This window comes from Cololabis saira, chromosome 18 (assembly GCF_033807715.1).
Source record: "Cololabis saira isolate AMF1-May2022 chromosome 18, fColSai1.1, whole genome shotgun sequence".
NCBI classification, from domain to species: Eukaryota; Metazoa; Chordata; class Actinopteri; order Beloniformes; family Belonidae; genus Cololabis; species Cololabis saira.
Genome location: NC_084604.1, coordinates 21,121,974 through 21,141,448, shown reverse-complemented (window position 1 = coordinate 21,141,448; position 19,475 = coordinate 21,121,974). Strand labels below are relative to the sequence as shown.

At 39.1% G+C, this 19,475-nt stretch overlaps 2 protein-coding genes across 6 annotated transcripts; both read left to right on the top strand.

The window, feature by feature from the left end:
• Positions 1-919: 919 nt before the first annotated feature.
• matn3a (matrilin 3a) lies at positions 920-7,473 on the top strand. Of its 5 annotated transcripts, XM_061746916.1 has the most exons (7): positions 920-1,097; positions 2,625-3,098; positions 3,709-4,284; positions 6,106-6,231; positions 6,604-6,702; positions 6,883-6,952; positions 7,050-7,473. In XM_061746916.1, the coding sequence occupies exons 1-6, from the start codon at positions 929-931 to the stop codon at positions 6,936-6,938; spliced, it is 1,500 nt and encodes a 499-aa protein (XP_061602900.1). In that variant the 5' UTR covers positions 920-928; the 3' UTR covers positions 6,939-6,952; positions 7,050-7,473. The 5 variants fall into 5 exon arrangements, with proteins under 5 accessions (XP_061602900.1, XP_061602902.1, XP_061602903.1 ...); XM_061746918.1 differs by lacking the exon at positions 2,625-3,098; XM_061746919.1 differs by lacking the exon at positions 3,709-4,284.
• Positions 7,474-13,073: 5,600 nt separating this feature from the next.
• Positions 13,074-19,084, top strand: ttc32 (tetratricopeptide repeat domain 32). The gene is made up of 3 exons (XM_061746697.1): positions 13,074-13,213; positions 13,444-13,610; positions 17,777-19,084. The coding sequence occupies exons 1-3, from the start codon at positions 13,095-13,097 to the stop codon at positions 17,902-17,904; spliced, it is 414 nt and encodes a 137-aa protein (XP_061602681.1). The 5' UTR covers positions 13,074-13,094; the 3' UTR covers positions 17,905-19,084.
• Positions 19,085-19,475: the final 391 nt, after the last annotated feature.

The following is a 19,475-nucleotide window of genomic DNA, read 5'->3' as shown; positions in this document are numbered from 1 at the left end:
TTCTGATTTTGACTGTTTTTTTAATTTATTTTATTTTAGTAATCTGTGGCTGATTTCCTTCACATGAAGGAACCCGGGCTGGGATTTGCTTCAAATGTTATTCACTTCAGGTCAAGTTTTCATGTGAAGTTTCTGTTCGTACATTAATTTTTTCCCCCAATTAAACCGTCAACCCTGATGTTATAGGTTTTAAAGTCTATGATTAGAGTCTTTAGAGCATCAAAAGTAGACCATGCTTCCCTTCATGTGGATCAATCACACATGGGATCAATTCTGATTTTGAATAAAAACAGTCAATTCTTTATTTTTCAGTAAACTGGGTTTACAATTATAAACATCAGTTTTCCACACCCTAAGTTTTTTCTTAATCCAAGTTTGTTATCTGATTTTGTTAAATTCACCAGAGAAAATAGAAAAGTATTCTTTTACTCTTAAAGTTTTTTATGATTCTTACCGTTCAGCATGATCAGGCCTGGCCTGGCGCTGCTATCTGACCTCAGGGATACACGCACAATGTGTTTGAGTTATGGAGAGTTTTCTTTTTTTTGGGGGGGGGGGGGGGGCGGGATTGAGGAATCATTTATTCTACAATTTGAAACAACAAAAAATGAGGTAGATAGAAAAAAATATGAAATACCAGTTTCAGATTCTAATTGAGAAAAAATTACTACTTATTATCTGGCATACATTTTTTTTTTAAGTCCTTTCCCTGTAAGGTGAAGAACTCATGTAGATTTTTAATGACTGATGAAATGTAACCCTCCATAAAATGCATTTTACATGAGGCAGTTTTTTCTACTCCTCCTCCACATACTGGAGCTCACCGTGTCCTGCAGGTCATGCCCCACCTTTTGGGCGGAGGCTCCTCCGAATCCTCAGTCACAGACAGCAGACGGAGAGGTCAGACCACCGGGAGAGCCAGGCCGATATGAAGATGGAGCTGTGCAGCCTCCTGACCTGCGCTGTGCTGATGCTGGCTGATGCTGTTCAGGCCACGTACCACCTCAGGGCGGGGGACCCCCGGCTGGTGCCCGCACAAAGTTACGCTCAGACCAGACATAATGGTCAACCACCGCACAGGACCCTGTCTCCACAGAGTAAGTTCTCTTTAAACCCTGTCCCTTATGTGGAGTGTACTGCAACATATGCAGCAGAGAGGAGTTTCTACTTTACTTGAGTTTTTAATCATATTTTTTTTACTGCATTGCAGAGTGAAAATTATGCTTTTATTCATCTCAATTTTCATATTAATCTCTAGTTTTTTCAATAACTGCTTAAGTCCTGTGGTTGATGCTGTTTAAACACTTGTAACTGCAGTTGAGAAAAACTTTCACCAAATAAAAATTCTACTGAAAAATAAAACAAATATGGACAAAAACGTTCTATCTTGACCCTATACAGTTTATAACCAGCACAATAGTTAGATTAACTAACACACCATATATCCACTTGGGATTCATATGTGATATTAAGAGTTATTTTTTAATGTAATTGTGTGTATTTAATACAGTATACTTTTCCAACTCTGTCCCTCCACAAATTAAAAACAATACAAGTAAAGTTCCTACTGTGAAAATACTGCCTGAGCCAAGAAGCAAAAAACCAACAAATTGGCCAGTGACCAAAACTGAAACTACACATCATGTAGAAAAATAAACCGTAGTTCCTTTAATGGACTAATGTCATTGGTGCATTCAGGCACCGCTCACATGTTCATCAAGATAATCTTTTTCTTTTTTTATACTGAATATGGTCATTTTATGACCAATAACGTGTCATATTTAAGTAAAATAGCATAATACTAATGTGGCTTTCTGTTCTTTATATTTTGTATTTTTTCCGTTAAATGTAAATCAGTATATTTTCCTCTCAAATGCAGTAAAGGAAAACTATAAAATACTCCCACAATCCATTCATGTCCTGGCAACAGTTTTGATTTGTTTACATAAATGCATACATTGTGTTTCATGTAAGCTGTTGACTTTAGGCAACTGGAATTTCATTTTAAATCAATCATTTTAACACGATTTTACACCTTTCTCCAACACAACATGCATGAAGAGGTTTTCACAAGCACATTATAGTATAATTCCAGCTTGTTGAAAGCACCAACGTGGCTAAATAAACACTCACTCTTCAACTAATCTTTTGTCTATATGCTCCTGTGAGAAAATAAAAACTGATTATTGTATATTTCAATTAGCCTGGCCAGCTATCCTAATGTGTGCGTGTGCTTCATCTTTGATTCAAAGAATGAGTTAGGCTCCACTGGATTTAACTTTGACTCCAGGAGGGCAGCACCAACGGACACAGAAGAAGTTTTGCAGTAAAAACTTGTTGATCCAAGGTGTTATTAGCAATTCTGCAGCTTCTGTATATGTTGTGGCTTAAAGCCCATGCAAGTAACGTTGTGATTGGCTTGGTACATTATGTACTGGAGGAAATGTCTTTGAAAGGGAGGAGCGTCAGACCCATTTCATGACAGAAAATGTTTGTGAATTGGTATGGCTGGCCAGACTGTAATTCACTAGTGCTCACAACACAATGTTGAATCACAGACTTTGTTTGTCTTCTTTAAACTTACTAATTTTTTCTGTCACTTCTCCTTTCTGGTGGGCCTGTAGATCACAGAAGTGATTACACGTATAGAGGAGGGTATCACTACCGCTACCAGCCACCAAGGATCCCTCCGCCGATAGTGTACCGACCGCTATCTCCACCAGTGACTTACCATAGACCCCCGGTCCCCGTGCCACCCTACCACCACGGGTTCAGTGGGCCGGCGGCACCACACATGCATCACATATACAAAGGTCTCTCTCCGCCAGTTGTTCATCCCCATCACAATGTAAGAGTCCCTTTCCATTACAAATTCAAACCTCCATGCCCGACAAAGTCAGTCCCAACAACACCTACCGTACTGCACCCCCCTGTCGTGTATCCCACCTTACCTGAGCCAACAATGCCGCCGACTCTGGCAGCAACTCCGGTGGCACCAGTGTCAACCATCCTGACCACTGTGGAGACCCCTGCTCCTGTGACGCTACCGGTCAGTACCCAAAGCGGCTTCGCCACCAACACCAGTCCTGTGGAGACAGGTAGAATATTACTGTACCGGTCAGGTTTGCTTTCCAACCCAACCAATGCTCCTATATGCTTTCCAGGTCAGATCATTGTGTTTGGTTAATGACAGAAATGAAACAAGAGCCAGTTATTTGACATTAATGTGCAGTACCTTTCCTGCTTAGAGTAAGACAAGAGAAGGGCTGTCATTAACTATGTATGTGTGTATCACTATCAAACTGCTACGGAAATTAAACTGATCTCAAGTTTTATGAAAGCCGGTTGCAGCTGAAGCTAAATAACAGAGATGAGTTTGATATATGTGCATGTGATCAGACAGGGAGGGGTCCTAACTGTTTCCATTATGCATCCTTTCCATTAAGGAATACGAGATGAACTCTGAAATGACGCCCAGTATGCTGCCTAGTATACGGTATCATTTTAGTACAACCACAGCCAGCAGAGATGCACAACAGTTTCACTTTGTTCCTATGGAAACTTGTGTTTGCATCTCAAAGAATTTCTGACTGTTGTGACTGATTTACTGCATCATTAATGTGTGAAAGTTCAAACTACCGGCTCCTATGTTCCCGTCTGTTCAGTATTAAATGGACTTATTTGTGCCGTGGTTTGATTGATTACCAGAGACAGACTCTCAGTGCAGGAGCCGACCCCTGGACCTGGTCTTCATCATCGACAGCTCTCGGAGCGTGCGTCCTGCGGAGTTCGAGAAGGTCAAAATATTCCTGGCTGACATGGTGGACACCCTGGACATAGGCTCGGATGCCACCAGAGTGGCTGTGGTCAACTACGCCAGCACCGTCAAGATCGAGTTCCTGCTCAAAGACCACTTCAACAAGCTCAACTTGAAGAAAGCCCTCTCCCGCATCGAGCCCCTGGCTGCGGGAACAATGACCGGCCTCGCCATCAAGACTGCAGTGGACGAAGCTTTCACCGAGCAGTCTGGAGCTCGGCCTCGCTCCAGGAACATCTCCAAAGTGGCCATCATCGTGACAGATGGGAGACCTCAGGACCAGGTAGAAGAAGTGTCTGCTGCAGCTCGGGCCTCGGGCATCGAGATCTACGCTGTTGGGGTGGACCGTGCAGACATGGGCTCCCTGCGGCTGATGGCCAGCGTCCCTCTGGACGATCACGTGTTCTACGTGGAGACCTACGGCGTCATCGAAAAGCTCACCTCCAAGTTCAGGGAGACGCTATGTGGTAGGACAAAGAATGTCCCGCGAGACCTTTTCCCGCCATTAACCTTGGTTCTAGTTCCTACATTAGGACACCTACAGTCTACAGAGAGGGGATTGTTGGAGAATGTGGATAATTTAAACTGTTATTGGCGAACTGTAACCTCTGAAATGATGAGGGGAGCAGATGTTCTCAACCCCCACATGGGCTGCAGATGTCAACACTAGAACCAAAATAAGTAAAGTTTTGGGTCCATGCACTCCAAAACTTTCAGCTTCTCCTTTTAAAGGATACATTTATGAGGTGGATTACTTGTGATCCTGTTCATAATCAAAGCATCTTTATGCTTTGAAATGACATTGATTAATTCAAATGTACAGTAAAAAAAACCTCACTTCTTAAATTTGCCAAAGCCATCTAAATTTGAGCATGCTACATTTAAAACAACTATATGCACCTGAAATTAGTAAGAGGTATCCAAAAATCAGAAGCAATTTCCTAATTTTAATTTGCCAAGTTTGGATGACTGAGGTTCTGCTGTAAATTTGACAACTTGTATATTGGTGTTACTGCCTCGTGTTTGTCTTGTCTGCTCATTTCTGAAGTTGTGCGTGTGCGTGTGTTTGTGTGTGTGTGTGTGTGTGTGTGTGTGTGTGTGTGTGTGTGTGTGTGTGTGTTTGTGCTTTACGATTCTGTGACTTTACCTGTGTTGTCCAGCACAAAGCGATTAACCTTGGCTGAGATGTGGTGAAGGTGTTTGGATGGACTTGCATGGTCAAGTACAGTAAAGTTTATAAATGCAACCCCAACTCCCAAAAAACAGTTGTAACACGGTCTGAAGTGTAAATGGAAACAGTACGCAGTGGTTTGTGGATCTCATAAACCCATATTTTTATTCACGATAGAACATAGTAATAAACATGTTGAAAATGACCGTGATCCCATTTCTCAAAAAAGGTGGGACATGGACAACAAAAAGAACTGAAGGGAAGCGGCTGAAGGGACGTCGTGAAACCAGTTATATTGATTAAGAGTAGGTCATAGACATGAAAGAGTAGAATAGTGTTTTAGAGAGGCAGAGGTTGACCAGTTTGCCAAAGACTGCAATAAACTTTAAAAATTCAGAACAAAAGTTCCTCAGGATAAAATGGTGACAATGTCTCATCTTCTCTAGTGTATAAAAACATAAAAAGATTTGGAGTATCTGGAGGAATCTCTGTGCACCTTAGACAAAGCCTAAAATCAATGGGATGCCTGCGATCTTCAGGTCCTCAAGCTGCAGGGGATCAAGAACAGACGTGATTCTGTAATGAAATCACTGCAAACAGTTCCAGAAATCACTGTCTAAGAATTGTTCTTCTATCCACAAATGAAGCCAAATGTGAATGTGATCCGGAGACATTTCCCTTTTTTTCTGGGCCAACATTCCTTTGAAACAGATTTAAGGCCCAATAAAAAACTGAAATTTGAAATTTTCTTATTGAAATCACAAACACGTCATCTTTAAAGAGGAATGGAATCATTTGGATTGTTAGTATAAACAGATACTGTATGTTTCAATGCTCTATTCTAAATAAGATATGGGATTCAGAGATTTGCAAATCATTGCATTTTGATTTGATTTACATTTGACACAAATGTGACTTTTTTGGAATTGCGATTATATAATTATCAGATTCAAATTGATTATAAAATAACATCTGACAGTCAGACCCCATGTTAAACGTACATAAGGACATATTAGTACAATTTTGAAACTTGGGAGTCCAACTTTACCTATCACAAGCCACCTTCAGTACGTACTACGTTGTATTGTAGCCCACCATTAATCCCGGCTTATTCTAGGTGTGGACCCCTGTGCCATGGGACACGACTGCCAACACTTTTGCGTCAACAGCAACGCCTCCTATTACTGCACGTGCCGGAAAGATTATAGCTTGAACGCGGACGAGAAAACCTGTTCCCTGAAACGTAAGAGCATGCTGTTTGGATTCCTGCAGGTTTTGTCTGTGATACTAATACTACAAAAAAATATCAAGAAAATAATGCAGAACAAGGTTGGCTTCTGAGCACGGCTTCACGACATCACAAACAACCGCTGCATAGCTCTTTAATACTCTGTTGGACAATAAACAGGTCATTTTGTGGAATTTGTGTTGTGGCAAAATGTTAAATGAATATTTTATTTGTACATTTTTGCACTTTTTAGCCTGCTTATTCATTTTGAGCTTTGACTTACTCTTGCCTAGTTGGAAACAGTAGCTTGGGTGGTATACTGTGTGTTCTTTTCACTCTCGACATGAGCTGTTATGCTGATGTGAAATTTGCTCTCTCTTGGTGAAGAGGTGAAGGTGGAGGTGTTGGAGGATCCCTGTAAATGTGAGGCCAGACTGGCTTTCCAGAGGCAGACGCAGGCGACCATCCAGCAACTCGCAGCCAAACATATCCTTCCTGTATTTTCAGATGGGAGACAGTTTATTATAAACTGTCTCGGCAGCACGTGTGACTGACCCGGCTGGTGGTTATTCCTGCGTACTGTCATGATTACAGCACAACATTGATTTTTCTCATATCTTTTTCCTTGTTTCCAATTATCAAATGAGCTTCCTGAACTGATCAAACTAGCTGACATATCTGGGAGAATAGAGCATCTGGAGAGCCTGTTTGCTCGTGCTTGAAGCTTCACACAACGGTGAGTATTAACAGCTTCTTTCCCCCTCAGTGAATGGCAGTAAAATCTTCCCACCCACTGTGCACCATTTCACCTCCTGTTTATTTATTTTCTGCAGAGGCGGCTGACTTCCATGGACTACTGCATCATGCACATGTGCTCCCATAACTACTGTACACATTTCAGCCACAGAGTGAGCGGAGATACATAAACCAACTATTAAGTAAAAACATCTGTAATTAAACTATTATAATTAATTGAACATTGTTTGACGTACAAAAGCCAAGGATTTGGTTACTATTGCCTCCATTTTGTACAAAAGTGGACATGTGTATATAGGATGTCGTGTTACAGCGCATCCACCAGTAAATGTTTTTATATTATTTACTTTTTGCTTATCTTCTCTATAGTAACCTGTTAGAAGTTTGATATATTGCTTAAAGATCATAAATGTTCATCTTTTGCATATTTAACTATTATGAGACAACATGATCAGTAATGTCTATAAATGTAACAAGAAAAACCAACAACAATAAAATCAAATGACCGTTTTTTTTTTTTGTCTTTTTAATGTCTTAGTCTGATTTTAATTACGGAGATTAAAAAAATAAAATAAAGAGGAAATGGTGATCAAAGAATGCTTATTTTTTGCAACAACTGATACCGTTCTTACATGAGTGTAGCTGTAAAATAATGTATAAATGATTGTATAAAGAGAACTGGACAAACCCCTCTGTGACATCATGTATACATCTGTTAAGATTGGTTTTGAACAAGCACCAGTATTTCCACTTCCAGGTTGAATCCAAGCAGGAAGTAGAAAAAAATGCCATTTCTCAGCTGACCACTGGCTCCAAAAGCTGGTAAAATATCCAAAGCAGGAATAATAATTACAGACTGGTCCAAATTAACAGTTTTATTCTTCATAACTAGATTTCACATCTATGACAACTGTAAGGTGGATTAATTTTTTTGTACGGTATCATGTCGAATTATATAATGGGGTAAATGGGGTCTGCTACTCCACATTTCAGCTGGCAGCGATTGTTTCAGATCTTGTTTTATAATGATACTTGAACCGGTGGAGGCAGATGGCTGCCCTTCCTGAGTCCATTTCTGCCAGAAGGAGGATTTTTCCTTTCCATAGTCACCTGGAGCCTGCTCAGGATGGGGGATTGTATCAAAGAAACTGAACTGTTTTGTTGAAGTGCCTCAAGATAACATTTGATATTATTTGGCCACATATAAATAAAGCTGAACTGAATTGAATTAAATAACAATGATGATGTTTGTAGAGATTTGATAAGAATGGGCTTAAATTTTATTAATTAGCATCATAGGTATTTATATGCTAAGTAAGCAAAGCTGAAATGATAAACTGTGATTGACAGAAGGCTCCCAAGGCCCGTTTGTCCCATCCATTTGCAATATCACACTGCACAGTACGAGTGTAAAAAGGGTTCAAGATGGCAACTACCAGAGCTCCGTTTCGTATCACTACATGATATGTGCCTATTTGAATTAAGCACGTATCTTTTTCCATCCATCCATTTTCTATACCCGCTCAATCCTGTACAGGCTCACGGGGGTCTGCTGGAGCCTATCCTGCTGCAGAGGGCATTAATGAAGATTTACGGTGCTTGAAGTTACTTGAAAGAAATGTGTCTCAATGTCAGTACAGACGCAGAAATATGATAGTAGTGGTAAGAGTAGTTAATGTTAACAATGCACTACAGGTCAAAATATTCTGAAATCTGAAGTCAGTAGAAAAGGGTTTCTTGAGGATTAAATGTGAAGTTTTTCTCATCACTGAAACATTCATCTAACTGCTCTGGGTTTTAAGACAGTTATAAAGAAAAAAAAAAGAAAAAAAAACACAGTCAGGGGTCACCGTGCTTGGGAATGTGTTGGTCCATTTGCCTGAAAGAGCCCTGACAACAGAGCGTCTGTGTCTGCGGCGTCGGCGAGGCAGAGTCAACAGTCCAGCGTTTACCTCCGGTCTGGTTTGACATGTTCCCTCCTTCCTTTAACTGGACAGCTGTTTTATGCTTGTTTGTCGTTTCAGTTGAAGATTACCACACACACACACAGACAGTCAGAAAGGTGAGCCCAACATCCTTTCAGCGGGGGAAAGATAAATGGGACTCGCACTTCTCTGAGAAGTGGAAAAGACATACGGGGTATGGTACAATGCTTCCCTGTTCAGGAGGTCTAACAGAAGCTAGGATGAACTTGAAGCTGTTGCTTAGTTTTATGGACATAAGTTAGCATAACACCTTATAGAAAAAGTGTATTCTCCTTAAAAGTGAGTATGTTAAGCTCAGATATGACTTTAGGAATTTGGAGATTTCTTATTCTCATCTTTACGAAGGCAGTCACACACACACCAAAGCTTTTTCTTTTCTTTTTTTTAGTCCATAAACATTTGCCTTCACTTATGAACAGTCAAAACTTTGTTTTTTCCAGAAATCAATAATCTCCTTTACCCTCCATAACACCCTCACAAATCACGAAGAGCTCATATGGCAGAAGGCTGTTTATTTATTTCAGTTCAGCATTTATCATAATCATTCTTCCAGAGCTGATGGGTTTAAACTAGGACTGCTGGGGCTGAACATAATATCTCACAAGTGATTGCTAGATGTTCTCTATTAGAGACCACAGTCAGTATTGACCTGCAAAAAAGGCATCAGTTCCATCACAGGAACCCACTGGAACCCCCCCTGGTGTTTGATCATTCATCATCCTGACCTGACCTATGGGTTTCCTCCATCTTACAGCCCCCCTCCCACTTCCTCAAGTTTGCTGATAACAGGACTCAATATTGCTGATGCAAGTTAAAGCAGATGGGCATGCGGTCCAATCAACACACTGTAGCCTATTAAGAAGAACTGCAAACACTCACATGTCACAACCAAAGCAAGATCTGAAGTGACTACTCCTGGACCTGTAAAGAAGACTGTCGGAGTTCCAACCAGACTGTGGTAGATTGGTTGGAACTCCAGGAGCTGGCAGACCTCCCTCGTTGGCCGAAGGTCCGCTGGCTGACCCATGGCTGCAGCAAACGTGCTGCCTGCAACCTAGCCACGCTTCATCCAAAGACCCTTCTAGGCCGACCTAGAACCGCTCCGTTCGTACACTTAACTGCACAACAATCCGTATTATCTTTAGAATAAGAGTTATAATGTGTTGTTAGATTTTTATTCACAGCTCAGACGTCAAGTTCGTTGAAAGTAGCTAAACTCAAGGCTAACCATTTGATACTATCTGTAATTCAGCTGTCACTCAAAAAAAAAAGCACCTCTAATTATGGAGATTAGTCCAGTTGAAAGATGCAAGATACACCTTGAACAAATCACTTAGCCACCTAAGAACCATGTAAACACTCACAAGTTATTTAAAATCACCAGTCAAGCTGACTTCCATGTTGTTGAACTGCAGGGGGAAGCTACAGTACCCAGACAAAACCCATGCCAGCATGGGATATAAACACAACTCTCACAGGAAGTTCCTGGCTGAGATTTAAGATTCTGTAAGGTAACAGCTAAGCACCACACCACCATGCTGCGATGTATAAAGAACAACCTCAAAGAAAAAAAGAAAGATAGAAAAAGGCTTCAGCAAGGTCGGCACCTTTAACCCTCTTACTGACCATCAATGGAGTTCCTGTAAAACATGTGAACGCCACTGAATTCCTAGGGATGCACGTCAGAGAAAACCTCACCTGGAAGGTCAGCAATGCACCTCTAGCCAACAAAGCCCTTCCTCTGTGTAACGTTCCTATTTGAACACTCCCACTCACCTTATGGATGAATTAGCAGTCACAAATCTCCTTTCCAGCCACTGCACCCCTAAAACTTACTTATATTCATATTTATACGGTGCACTTGAGCCACTGAATACTTTATTACTTTGTTTTTAACTGATCTGTTTTGCTCTGGTACAATGATATTAAGCCGAATTTGACTTTGACTTTGAAATCCCTGCAAAAAACATGAAAACAAATATTGTGTGCGTGACCATGGAGGCCATTTGCAGCTCAGTCCTCTGACAACATGCTCTTAAAAGCCCCGGTAAAAATCATTCCCTGGATTTTAAGTCAACATTGACAGTATTTTGGATGAAATTCCTAGCAAAGAAAAAGAAAAAAAATCTTATCGTCTTAAAATACTGTATGATAGTGTGAAAATGTACACCCCTTCTCTAAAGGGGATTTTACCCAACAGTTTGTTGTCAAACTGAAAAATGATTTGTTGCACTGACACATCTGACTCCAGTGAAAGGTGAGCAGTGGTATAGTGATGTGGGTCTGTCGTTCAGGAGGACACCACCTCACCAAAAAGAAGTCTAAGATGGATGGATGTCTGTCCTAGTCCTGGATGCTTTGTGTTAATTCTCTCGGCAAACAGCAACATTTATGCTGCGAGACAGCTGAACTCTTGCTTCAAGTTGAAAAATAAACCTATTAAAATGACTTTTAAAAGTTTCAACTGTTTTCAATCGTGTCAAATAATATGAGATGAAATAAAAACATTTAATGCCTGACAAAAACAAAAGGGGATTTAATCTGCATTTGAGTTAAAAGATAAACGTCTGGGAGGTAAGTCATTGTATCATTTATTGCCATGTTTATTCCTTTACCTTTCGGGTGCAGAAGCCCATCAATTCATGTGAAGTTATGTCTCTGAAATGCTTTATTACATTTCATCTATGAAATTGATCTTGTGTGCTACTTTATTTTATTTAATTTTGCTCTCTCTCAAAAGCAGGCAGTAGTCTGCAGCCTTCCTCTCTCAGTTGTTCCCATCTCTGTTTGAACGGTGCCAACTTGTCTGCAGAGATAAATGAGCTGCTGAACGGAAGCTCACAGCTGCTGGGTGACCTCTTGTTCTGTAAGGTGTCATTTTTTCTCTGGGACTGCTCACTTACTAATTAGTTCTCAAGTTAAAGTGGAAGATTGTCTGAGAATTTCCCTCCAGTTTGTTTATGCAATAATAATCCTGTAAATGAAAAATGTTTTGTTATAATAAAATATGAATCAAGTCTGCCACCTGCTGTTAAAATTTGAAGTTTATATTTAAACAACACAGCCTTTATCAATTTATTACCAATATCTATCTGCTCAGGAGGCTGAGGGCTTTCGGTGTGCAGGAAACACTCCTGAAAACATTTTATGACACTGTGGTGGCATCAGCCATTTTTTATGGAGTGGTCTGCTGGGGCAGCAACATCACAGCTGCAGACAGAAGGAGGCTGGAGAAAACCATCAAAAGGGCCGGCTCTGTCGTGAGCTGCTCTCTGGACACAGTGCAGGTGGTGGGAGAGAGGAGGATGATGGCTAAGCTGTCATCCATGATGGAGAAGGACTCCCACCCCCTGAAGGACACCTTCAGAGCGCTGGAGAGCTCTTTCAGCGACAGGCTCCTTCACCCTAAATGTGTGAAGGAGCGCTACAGAAGGTCCTTCCTCCCTGCAGCTGTGAGACTACACAACCAGCACTGCTCACAGTAGACCACATACATAACAACCTGACAATAAATGTACATACTGGAAATAATGTGCAATATCACTCTCTGCAACGTGCAATTATGTAAATATCCATCTGTTATTTTTGTACTATCCCCCTTTGCTGCTGTGAACTGCAAATTTCCCTTCTGTAGGACTATTAAAGGATTATCTTATCTTATCTTATCTTATCTTATCTTATCTTATCTTATCTTATCTTATCTTATCTTGATGTGCAATTACCGTATGGATTTAAATCGCTGCATGATATTTTGTCACTGTTATAATACTTTGGGTCAGAAGGATAGAACACTCTTTCTTTCTTTCTTTCTTTCTTTCTTTCTTTCTTTCTTTCTTTCTTTCTTTCTTTCTTTCTTTCTTTCTTTCTTTCTTTCTTTCTTTCTTTCTTTCTTTCTTTCTTTCTTTCTTTCTTGAAGTGTACATCAGGACTTTATGTATCCCAAAGAAAACGTGGTAAAGATTCTCAGAATGCATTTTAAAATCAAACCATAATTTTCTTCTAAAATACTGGGCTTTATTCAAGAATATAAGTCACCTTTGTGAACTAATTCAGCCCCGAACTACCAGAGGAGGGCAGTAATACGCCTGGATGCGTCGAAACTGCCGGAAACACAAAAGAACAACAAGAAGAAGACGCATGGAAGAAGAAAATTCCCAAATAATTCTTGAAAATGCTCACACTGAATTCAACACGCTCAATTTCAAACAGGCAGAGGAGCTGTATACAAAGTTTATTTCTGCTTGTTTACAGTCAAGGTACTGTTTTGTCTTACTGTGTGTAGTAAAGGTTAAATCAAGTTAACGCTTGGCCACAGTGAGCTGGGTGTTACGTCAAATTCTGTCACCTGTCAAATGTTGTGATCCTTTCTTTTTTTTCCGCTAAACAGCTGCTAACGTTAGATTTTTTTTAGTCTCACTTTAGGACTCGCTTTTGAAATCCTAGTATTTAAACTGTAAAGTTTAGTAATGATGCTGTATATTCCCAGGGCATGTGAAGCTGGGCAGTTGGCCACTGCTTACAACAACCGCGGACAGATAAAGTACCTGCGGGTGGACTTCCATGAAGCCGTGCAGGACTACACCTCTGCAATACAGGCGGACACACGCTTCGAAATCCCTTTCTACAACAGAGGACTTATCCACTACAGATTAGGTAAAACCAAACCCTCAATTCGCAAATAATAAACGGTTAAACTGTGACTCTTATTGACAAAATGTTACAGAACTAAATAATCCACTTCGGCCCATGACTTTCAAATTAAATGTCTAATTTATTGCAATTTTTAAAAATGTTCCTGAGTCAAGTTGATTTATTTCCTGATTAAAAACGAATTAAATAAAAAGTATAGGCTACCTCATGCAGAGGTGGAAAAAGTACAAAAATATTGTACTTAAGTAAAAGTACCAATTTTCTGCTTGAAAATTACTTGAGTAAAAGTAAAAAGTACCCATTGAGAACATTACTTAAGTAAAAGTATAAAAGTACCTCAACTTAAATATAATAAAGTACCAAAAGTACATGGTGTAAAATGTACAAAAGTAAAAAGTACAAAGTACAAAGTACAAAATTCAAAGTACAAAATTATTTTCAAAAGGATTGCAAAGAAATTAAGAATCCAAGAATTTGCTTACAACTCTAAATAATGGTGATGTTATTCTGACCCCTTTAGCGTTTGTTTCCATTACCCCATTTTAATTTCTCCCTTTGCTCATCACTGCTGCTGTACCCCATTGGCCCCGCTGACAGTACACCCCCATCCTGTAGTATGCAGTGACAACATTAAGCAACCCCAGCTGATAAAAGATGAGACTTTTGAACTTTTAAATGCCAAAACCACCTTAGAAGGGGTGGAATCAAAGAATGGTGCGCATGGACACGCATCGGCTGCCGCTCAAGGCTGATTTATGGTACCGCGTTACACCACCTGCGTCGATTTAACGCGGAACCATAATTCAGGATTCAGTCCTCATCGGTAGGCTACTCGACGCGACGGCGGTTCCTCCGGCCTTCCGGCCCGCCTCTGCGGCGCAACTCTCCCGGGAGCTGCGGCTCCTTCTCGGTATATTCACGCGCACCCCTTCCCTCCCGTCCGCCTTATGGTTCCGCGTTAAATCGACGCACACGTTACGCCGTAGGCTACGGCGTAGTCTGCGTCGCCGCGTACCCTACGCCGTAGCTCTGCGCCGGTGTAACGCGGAACCATAAATCAGCCCCCGCTGTGCTGTTCTTTAATTTGTAGCGAGTAACGACGTGTCCAATTTTAAATATAGCGGATTAAAAGTACGATTTTTTCCTTGAAAATGTAACGAAGTAAAAGTAAAAGTACAGAAAAATGAAAGTATCAATAAAAGTACAAATTCTCAAAAATCTTACTTAAGTACAATAACGAAGTACTTGTACTTCGTTACTTTACACCACTGACCTCATGCATGAGTTGAGTTATCAAATCAAGAGACTACAGCTGCATCCATAAAAGCATAATAATGGTTGGTTATTTAATCTTTTATTTTTGCTTTAATTTATTATTTTAAGAATTCTGGTGAATGTTTTCACCCTTTTTGAGTTGTGATTATTGTAATCTTTTGTATGTCTTTGTGTGGACCCCAGGAAGAATAGTCTTCACATGGTGAAGACTAGGGGTGGGTATTGGGAAGGACCTCACGATACGATACGCATCACGATACTTGAGCCACGATACGATACAAATTGCGATATCCCGATTATGCGATATATCCCGATATATCGCGATATTCTACATAGTTCACCGAAAAATTTAAAAATGCATTACACATCTTAAAATCCAAGTTGTATATGTACATCAGATGATAGTGATAATGCATTGGACAGACTGAGTCAAAACAATGTAATTCAAACTTTCCATTTTAATTATGCAACATATTTGCATGAAAAAACACACTGAAACACAATGAAAAGTGCAGTGTGTGCATTATTCTTAGATACAAAATACTCAAAATAAAATGCAGTGTCTCACCCACACTGAAATTGAAATCACAAAAATACAGTACAGCTACTTGCCCCTAACTTAAAATGACAAAAATAAAATGCAGTGTCTCACCCACACTGAAATCACAAAATAAAGTGCAGCTAGGGGTGGGCAAAAATATTGATATCGTATCGGGAGACTATGTATCGCAATATATTGCCGTATCAATATTTTTGCCCACCCCTAGTGAAGACTAATGGGGATCCTTATTAAATAAACAAATAATAGATATTTCAGTGGTTCAAATAAATATAAATATTGGTTAGAATAGAAAAATAAATGTATGAATGAATGAATGAATTGATTAATGAATGAATTAATTAATGAGTTTTATTTTTGTGTCATGTCCAAAGATCCCTTACAGGATTATAAGACACCAGAAACAGAAAATCATCAATATACAATATCACACTCACTTAATTGCGAGCTACACAATGTACACCAGAAAAACAAAATAAATAAATAAAATAAAAAATCGTAATATTTCTTTCTCCCCAACAAAACCAGAAGATATTTTCACATATATGTTACTTTTCTTCGTTTATCCCACGCTTTCTCTGAATAGTCAGCAAGTGCAAATACTTTATAATCAAAAATCCATTTGAGCCTCTCAGCATCACTTACCCACATCAAATCCAAATTCTTACACCTATCAAATAATTTCTGACGCAACTCTTGGTACAGAGGACAATAAAATACAAAATGGAACTCATTTTCAATATCATTAATATCACAGTAAGGACAAATCTGCTCTTCTTCTGGGACCCCCCGATGACGTCCTGTCTCAAGTGTCTCAGTATAGTTATATACAGTATATGTTAGCTCCTTTTCCGGCCATAATTTTTAGGTGTGTTTTTAGTTTGCCTAGTATGTGCTTTTGCATGATCACACTAGATGGAGCTGTGTCCTTTCAAACAACACACATAACTTTGTAATCATGACTTAGAAAGAGAGCTAGTCTTTTAATAACTCTAGTAGTATTTTAACTACTTGGCTTTAAACTTATAATAATGATAATATTAATTATAAAACATCTTTATTTCTAAAACACTTTTCATACATGAAAATGTAGCACAAAGTGCTTTATATATTTAAAAATAATACAAGTTTAAAAAAAACAAAAACATTTTGGGCTAATTTTAGTATCACTGTTGTTCAATTGAGGTCTAAGGTTTAACTTCATGTTAAACTTCTGAGTGACGTCCCATGACGTCTTTAAGGTTTAGAATTGAAGACCAACAGAAAAATGCATATTTATATTGCATTAGGCCTTTGTATTCTGGTGGGGGTAGAAAACTTGCGTTGGGTGTCTTATATTGCTATTAGATTTAATAACTGCAGTGACCTTTCCTGGTTTACTGTTTCGAGGTCCAGATCAGTGTGCAATTGATTGTGGAGTGCGTTTGGCACATCGACTTTATTGTGCATCTGTGGTGTTTAAATTCTTGAGGCAATGGACTTTTGTCTCTGGGAGCCTGCTGTTAAATTGATCCGTCCGATGTCTTTGTGTATATTTTTTTGTAAAGAAAAAAAAAAAGTAGCTTGTCGGCAACTTTTTGCTTCTCAAGCCCTCTCCAGCAATAATTCTCAAGGTCTCTTCCCAAGATCAATACGTTTGTCAGTGCATTAATCTGCACCTGTACCTATCCAGCAGCTCTTACAACTGCAGTCATAAATTAGGGATGACCACTTGGTAGATTGTCTGATGTTATTGGCATGGGCATGATATTGTGTGTTGCTTTTGAGCTTTTGTTTTTTTTTGTGACTGACTCTTGTCTCTATGTTAAATTCCAACATCATGCATAGATTTTAGTCAGGCATTGAGGCTATTAGGAAGTCATCTCATGTCTTGTCGGGTTTTGTAATTTAGATTGGCCGTAAAGTATTATTTCAGGTAAATAAGTATGTTCAAAGCGCAGTCCAGATGCGCTTGATTAGATGGTTGAGATGAAATGATCACAACCTTGCCTTTTCGAACATAATGACAGGATTTGATAGATGAAATTAACTTGTTTGCCTATTGGAGTGAATGAATATTACTAACTATTAATCCATGAATTTTTTTTCTTCATAAAACACGTATTGACGTGGCTGTCCTGACTGTGTAGGATTCATGTTTACATGTAGTCTATTTCCAGTGTCCAGCAGGATTAAATGTGGATTAGCTAAACCTGTTTTGACACTCCAATCACATTCAACTAGGACAGCCGATTTAGCTCCAGGTTAAATTCCAGATGTTTTCGTTTTAACGGTACCATTTTAAACCAGGTCTAACCAGGTCTATCTCTATTATGGTGTTTATGTTATTTTGCAGGTTTTTTTCAAGATGCCAAGAGTGATTTCCAGCAAGCACTGAAGCTCAATCCAGATTTTGAAGATGCCAAAGTGAGCCTGCAACAGACACTTCTGGACCAGCAGCAGAAGATCAACAGGGGATACTGAGGACCTCAAACATCTATGCGTGTTGAAAATAGCTAGGGTACTCAGGACCTCAGTGCTACCGGGGTTCCTTTAACAGTTTTGTGTTTAGTATATGAAGGAAAGCCTCTTTTCCATTTGGGGTTATAAACACATGGGATGTAGCTGTGGACCTCAAAATGGATTCTGACTTGGAATATTTTAAATCCATCATGATAATGCTTTAAAAGATCAATGAATCATGCAGACATGAATAATTCACTTCTGTCCTAAAGCTGTGGCTAGTGTCTTTCATTTTTCTACCTCAAAATTCATGTTGATATCTGATTTTTCACACTTTTGATTTTGTGATTGAGTTTTTGTTTTGCACTGGCTCATATGTTGGGTTCAATTTGTTCTTCTAGTAGGCTATGTCTACAAAGTTACTAATATCAGATATTTTAAATGTTGCAGGGGTTGTTGTTTTTATAACACGAAACTTAAAAAAAATAAAAAAAATATTCCCACTTGCTTTTTCTTTACCTGCTTTGTTTTGTTCAGTATCTGAATACTTGATGGAAGGTTGTTATAATAATTGACCCCAGAACGATAGCCAGTAGAGCTTCATATTTTAACTGTCATTAATTCAGTGTACAATGATTATTTAAAATATGCTTCTTTAAGTTATTAATTAGTGCTCAAGTTAAAGTGGGTGAAAATGTCTTTTAAATCCAATTAATCTACAGGTACTCCATAAAGTCTCAAAAACAAGCAGCGACAACAGGTGGCTGCAGTGACGTCCAGGCAAAGGATCTCCAGGGAGGAACCTCAGAAGATGCTGATGTCCATAGGCTCCAAACCTCTGGCAGACTTTCATCTACATATTGAAAATTATTTACAATTATGCCAGTGTCTAAATAATTTGGAGCCTCTTAAAAATGGTGGTACTTTGCTTAAAATAGCTATAATTCTTAAAAGATAAATGTGGTATTTGTTGTGAAAACTCTTAACTTAAAGCTGATATACTTTAATCACATCTTGATTTTTGTTTCATATCCATTTGGGTGGTGTATGAAGATAATATCATTGTCCAAATATCTATGGACCTAAATCTATTCCTCTTTCCTTTTAATCATTGACTTTGAGCTCTGTTTTTGGAGCCTCTCCAGAAACTTTTAAGTTTAGTGTGTAAAAGCTGCAGTATATGACATCAGTTCATGCAATTGTGGCAATTTTCCTTCCTTCCTTTCCTTTCTCGAAATAAACTTAAAGCTGAAAATGATGTTGTACGTTGCTCTCAGGTTACACAGTTTATATATCAGCCAAGGGCCAAATAGGAAAAGATTCCCATTTTAAACCAGGTCTATATTCTACACAGTACTTTATATTGTGTTTATTAATAATCCAAATACTCATATGGCACTTGTCATTTACAAATATGCACTATACAGCACAATGTACATTTTATCTATAAACAAACATCTGGTGCTGTGTGTGGTTTCACCCTCTTTGTTTAAGAAGGTTTAGAAGTAGGTAGAATCAAACTATTAATCTTCTGTTTGTTGCCTCTGCTGATGACCAGTTATTCAAGTTCATCACTGTGTTTCACATTCATC

What these genes read in the sequence shown, in the direction of transcription:
- matn3a (XM_061746916.1), top strand. Translation starts at nt 929, where the DNA reads ATGAAGATGGAGCTGTGCAGCCTCCTGACCTGCGCTGTGCTGATGCTG. An exon ending in CAGGACCCTGTCTCCACAGA is followed by an intron (nt 1,098 to 2,624) that starts GTAAGTTCTCTT and finishes GTGGGCCTGTAG; the next exon opens with ATCACAGAAGTGATTACACG. An exon ending in GTTCAGGGAGACGCTATGTG is followed by an intron (nt 4,285 to 6,105) that starts GTAGGACAAAGA and finishes GGCTTATTCTAG; the next exon opens with GTGTGGACCCCTGTGCCATG.
- ttc32 (XM_061746697.1), top strand. Translation starts at nt 13,095, where the DNA reads ATGGAAGAAGAAAATTCCCAAATAATTCTTGAAAATGCTCACACTGAA. An exon ending in TCTGCTTGTTTACAGTCAAG is followed by an intron (nt 13,214 to 13,443) that starts GTACTGTTTTGT and finishes GTATATTCCCAG; the next exon opens with GGCATGTGAAGCTGGGCAGT. An exon ending in ACTTATCCACTACAGATTAG is followed by an intron (nt 13,611 to 17,776) that starts GTAAAACCAAAC and finishes GTTATTTTGCAG; the next exon opens with GTTTTTTTCAAGATGCCAAG.